Genomic DNA, 5,887 nt, shown 5'->3' with positions numbered 1-5,887 from the left:
CGTTACGTGTAATTATTAACACTATTAAAATATGTTTGTACTTTTAATTATAGCCAATTGTACTTTGTATTGTGCTTCGGTTACAGTTAATAAAGTTAATTTAAAGACATCCAGGAGATGAGTGAAATATCATAATTTGAAATGCTCCGTATTTCTACACACGATAGAATAAAATATATCACCTATCAGTGACGTTCGATTGATTCATGTATTTTGAATGTATTCTGTAATATCGGTAGAGAGAATTCATAACGTAGCGCTATCTAGGATTATGAGTGGAAACTGTTCGACGTTTCACCGTCGACGGAGTTGATCACAGGTCGGAAACCTAAGTTTTGCGTTTATCGATAGATAGTTATTATAGCGATAACAATTTGAACCGTCAAGAGGAAGGGACAATATTTTATAGCAATTTTATCAACAATTATATATCAAAACAGAGAATTATATATGAAAGCATAGAACCAGAGAACGCGTTTCGAATGAAAACTGTGTTGAAGTCTTTCGGTGATTAATTTTATTCGACATTTTTTTTTATAATGAGACGAATGAACAAAGGATGCCAATTATACGATGCACACTGTACAATAAGCATTTCAGAATATTTACAATCGGCTGAAATATTTCAGAAGTGTGGATAGGACTCTTTTTCTTATCGATTGTGTTCGCTACTTATCTTCTGTGTCGCTAAAAACTTTAATACGCATATCAATGTAACACGGCATGTCTCTGAAATAATCAATGAAAATGTTTGTACAATAGGCGCAAGATAAAAACGGAAACTTTAGTTGTGAAAGCATTTTCAAAAAAAGAGTTCTTCTCCCGCTCAAGCTGTTACGTTCGTTAACAACGATACTTCTTCAACGTCTTGTTACTCTGAGAAAGTGTAATAACAAATATAATCTGTCACTTCAGAGATTTCTCTTTTTGCATTTGTACGGTAGCAATATTTTCAACTGATGTAACGTATCCTGGTATTTGACGCCGCTGCCAAAATTCGCTTTACGTTACGGCGATTCGAATTGTTTAATTATTCGATTTCTCGGATGACGATTTAGCAGACGCACATTTGCAGTTTTTTCCTTGGTATTTAAAAGCAGTGAGAAAAATAAATATTTATTTTAAGGCCGTTGATTCGAAATCCTCTATCTAGTGTGATTAAAAATCGTACGATAAAAAATTTAACCAAGTTCAGCTAAGCTTCTCGTTATTTGATATCCTTGCTTCTCAACGTGAACTTAATCGCTATGTTCGTACGGGGAACGGTTAGATACGCACAGCGAGTAACTTTATTATCGGAATCGTTTGAATCTATTTTCGCGTAAATAATTTTTTATTGGAAAACTCAGCTCTCAATTACACGAGAACCAAATACTACTCTGGCAGTTTTGTAAAGGGGAGGAAGTGGGGAAGAGAGAGAGAAGTTCATAAAGAATTGTGTTGTCATGATCATAACCGCCAAGGGAATCTAATGGCCAAATTGCTTGTTTGTTAACAGAATTTTGAAATACGTACTCCAAAGAGACAGAGATGTTTTTAAAGCTGCGAATAGAAGAATACGAAGCCGCGAAGTAAACACTGTACGACGTTCGAATATTAAAATTACTCGCTGTACATGTATGTACATAAATCTATACACACGCATCGATGATTTACACGTTATCATAATCAACACGAATAACAATTCTTTCGTCCTTTCGCTTTATTTCGAGATCGAAATGTCGAATGGTAATTGTACACGTTTTGAACATTGTTTGAGAATTCGTCTACTTCGGGCGCACTCGAGTGCGCGTTAAGAGATAATATAATCGTATTTTGTGCTCGCTGACATTTTTTTCCGTAGATATTAAAATGACGAATGTTTTCCTTTATAGTCGCTCGAACAGTGTAAAAAGTAGTAGTGTACGTGAAATAGGTTAGACAACATTACGATACGTTTAGCTTGAATGATAAGGTGTGTGGAGCATAGAAACAGTATAACAAAATATATGAAATATTTATAAAACAGCGGCTTTCATTGACATTTGTGAAATCACGATGTTGTAATAACTATAGATACCTTATCCCTCGTCGTCTAAACTGATTTCTACTTTATTACACGCGGGACACGCAATGCTTTATGATTATTGGTCACCGTTTGAATAATAACGTTCGTCCGACAGAATAATCTCTCAGAGAGTCATTCATACCGAACGATATTCTTTCCAATACACCTAACCCTCTGATTAACACGATACTTTTCGTACGCGATTCCGCTTTTCCACGATTTTTAATTCAACACTAAAAAAGAAGTATATTCTTAGAAAACAACATTCAAATTATAAAGTATAGTTTTATAGATTCGTTACTTCAAGAACGGACTGATCTTTTTTGTTTTTCATTTGTACTTTACTTTCGCTTTACTTCGAAATAAACGAATGCAATGAAATAACTGCGTGAATCATATGCGGTCTTTTTTTTTGTTCGTTTTACACAGTATTTTATATAAAAAGCCGTTACTAGAATTTACAGGATATTCCGTGGAATTCGAGGGATAGGTGTATCCTCGAAAGTTATAATTCAATTTCATCCTTCTACATTCATCGAGATGCAACTATTAAATACTATAATCTCACGAGCAACCTTCGTTACCGGAAGATCTTCACAAATGACGATGAAAGATGAACGAATATAATTGTCGTGCATGGCCAAAGCCGTGCCTTATCACATATTTCCCATAGCGATATATGTATGTATATGTATGTATACTATTTACATTAACTTCGTTCAAGAGTTACTTACAATTGGACATGCACTCGCGCGATATATATTTTATGGTACATTCATCTCGACATCGGTCGATCGATCTCTAACTATGATGTGTCATGTTTTACCTATTTTGGAAATTAACGGCTCTGAATCAGACAATATTAGGGTGAACCAAAAGTTTATTCCGATGTCTCTTTCTTTTACGTTTTCTTTCTTTTTCCAACCAGTGTTTCAACGAGTTTATAACGGAGTGACTCGAATTATAAATTTTGTTCTGTTTTCATAGAATTCGATTTAAATACCTTTAGTTAGTTTAAACATTCGTTAAAGGAGACCACAGAAGAAGGAAGCAAAATGAGAGGATTTTAATTCACCGAAACTTTTAATTCACCCTAATAAATTGTCGAATTAACGACTACTTTACAGTAACTATTAATCTAATTCGGACGTCGGCGGATACATGGAAATTTGTTGTGCACATTATTGCTACGCTAAAGTTCAAGGTTTCTTTCCTGTGGTATTATTCGTGGTCTTCCCGTTTCGGAAAAGATCACGCTATGGAACGTCGAACGTTTCCCGATACCCGATAATTGCTCGCGAACGGGTCCCGCTGATTTATTTCATCAGCGAACTCATCGCGATTGATAAACACAGGTTTGGAGGAAACACGTGGCGATGACTCGAACGAAACAGTTTCTCTTAATTAAATTTAATCAATCACAGCAACACGCACATACATGGAATGGTAAAAGCGAAAATTCTTTCAAAGAGAAATATTTATCCAATATTTACATCTCAATCCGAATTCCAAATGCTCGCGTTTGAAGAGTCGATGGAAAAATATGGGTTGTGTAAAAACGTTCTGATAGAATGAGATTAATCGCGTTTATCGTTTTATTCGGAGTTATGATTGTACACGTGCTCTTTTTGAAGGCTTTCGGACCGGATAAATGGGGGCATCAAACGTTTGAAATTAGCGGAGGCGATGCCGTCGCTCTTCAACTTCCTGATTTCGTCTCGTTTGACTTGAACCATTTATTATTTACACCTTTTATATAATAATTTTGACACGATTTATCCAAAGAGGGTGCGAATGAAGCAGTGAATCAATCGGTGGAATTTACCTTTCAATCGAAATCAAAATTACCTTTTTACTTTAATAATTGTCTGTAATTATTTCAGAGAAATTTAATCAAATTTTGTGCGAGGTAACCTCTGTAACAAATAATGGACCATTTAATTAAATACACCCCTCGCAGCAAAAGAAAAGAGCGAGACTTCGTTAACGTTCTTCTCTTTCGGAAAATTAGATAGATTCTATAAATGTTTCTCGATACGATGGAATACAGTAGAACCTTCGTTATGTGAACACTCTATTATGTATGAACTGTATATTTCCTATTACAATACTGTATGTACATAAACATACAAGTATTTACATATTTCCTTCTATATAAATCTATTCAGAACTATTCGCTATTAAATTGGTAGAGTATGTGTAACGGTACATCACCAAACTAGAAACGCGTTAGTATCGACGATTAAGGAAAGTCGAACGTGGGGACAGTGCAACAAATCTAGCGCAAAAATATGGTGTTGCAAAGTCTACCATCGCCGATCTAAGACGAAACCGAAAATGTGCTATTAGAAACTAATTAGAGCCAATGAAGATACTTCGACAACTCGAAAAACCATTAGTGACAGAAAACAATGTTCAATGTTCTGTTTCGGTGGTTTGTTATTGGTGGTTGAATACCCACGATTACTTCCGAAGCTCGAAAACTTGGAAATCGAACTTCGGATCGAACGGTATCGTTTCTTTTCTAGTTTCTATTTTATCTACAGAATTATCTACAAACAAACTGTATTTGTTTTATTTCGTTTCGCCTTGGGTATCGAGTAAAATTGAGTGCCAACCACTTATTGCTCTATTACGTAAAAATTCTCTTATCTGAACACTTTTTACCCCCGACTAGTTTACATAAATGAGGTTCCACTGTATCGTCGAAATAGTTCATCCACGCTAATTGTCGCCCGAGCAATTCCTGCGACTATCGCGATGAGATTAACGGAAGGGGATAATTTCGATCATCGTCATTTGTAACAGTCGCATCGAATGGGAATACGAGTGTCTCTGTTTCGCGTATGTAAAAAATGTACAGACTTTACAAACTCATGGTATGAGAACGCGGTTTCTCGTTGTAGTCCAGTCACTTTGTATTCGATTATAAAAATAGTCCTATCGAACCGATTTTTCGATTTTTACAAGTCGTCGTAAATAACGTGTAAAATATTCCTATGAAATGAAACATTTGTTCCTCGTCGATATCTTGAAATTAGGTTTACTGAAAAATTATACTCAGGGCTAACGTTTAAAACGTTGAAATGAAAGCAAACCAATGAAAAGGGTAAATAATTGGAACGTACATTAATATCTTTCGTAAACCAACGCGTAAGTCAAGCAACTTCGCAATCAGCGTTGCTTGTAAATTATTGACTGTATGGAAAAGGTACGTTATACATTTTTTCATAGAAGATTTCGTTACCTTTGTATTCGTTAATACCTCTTTTTTACGAATTCACGTCGCTTCAAACTCTGGTTATGACAAAAATTATGAAAGTCATTTTATTGTATACATCTACCAAGCTTACGGTACCAGCTTTAGAATTTTATTATTCTCGTCAGTACTGGGTATTAGAAACGTAAAATATTTCGTACGTTATTTGGAACGACTTGATCAAAAATGTTTGAAAAATCAGCCCGACGAAAATATCGTTATAATATTCCATTCAATCTTAAAGTATAGCGACCAGACTGTTCTTCCTCCAGCATGTAGAAACGCCCACGTTGAATTGCACGAGCATTCTGTTTTCGTGGATTTCTGATATGTCTCCGTAGATGCTCAATTATCGAATGGATCGAATTTCAGTGATCTCGATTCTGGTAGTTGACGCAGGTTACCGAACGCTTGATACAAAGACGCGTTCTCGGCATCGCCGGCGCTGTACCGGTGTTTATTCTCAGGATCCCAGGTAGAATGCGCTGGCCTGTATAAACGAGGAATGTGTCGCTCCCCGCGATTTCCGTAAACGAAACTGTCCTTTCCTGAAACGATGACTCGTAAATGTCGCGTACGCG

General features: G+C 35.9%; 1 protein-coding gene across 3 annotated transcripts in view; it reads right to left on the bottom strand.

Annotated features, from left to right (window-relative positions):
* Positions 1 to 131: 131 nt before the first annotated feature.
* The window catches only part of LOC128875928 (potassium voltage-gated channel subfamily H member 8), a 50,073-nt gene continuing 44,317 nt past the window's right edge, over positions 132 to 5,887 (bottom strand). For all 3 annotated transcript variants that reach the window (XM_054121960.1, XM_054121962.1, XM_054121961.1), the window contains one exon: positions 132 to 5,854. In XM_054121960.1, coding sequence (XP_053977935.1) covers positions 5,652 to 5,854 — 203 coding nt within the window. In that variant the 3' untranslated portion in view covers positions 132 to 5,651. The remainder of the gene's footprint in view (positions 5,855 to 5,887) is intronic.

This window comes from Hylaeus volcanicus, chromosome 4 (assembly GCF_026283585.1).
Source record: "Hylaeus volcanicus isolate JK05 chromosome 4, UHH_iyHylVolc1.0_haploid, whole genome shotgun sequence".
Taxonomy (NCBI): Eukaryota; Metazoa; Arthropoda; class Insecta; order Hymenoptera; family Colletidae; genus Hylaeus; species Hylaeus volcanicus.
The sequence above is the reverse complement of the archived record's forward strand: the minus strand, read 5'-3'. Positions and strand labels throughout refer to the sequence as shown.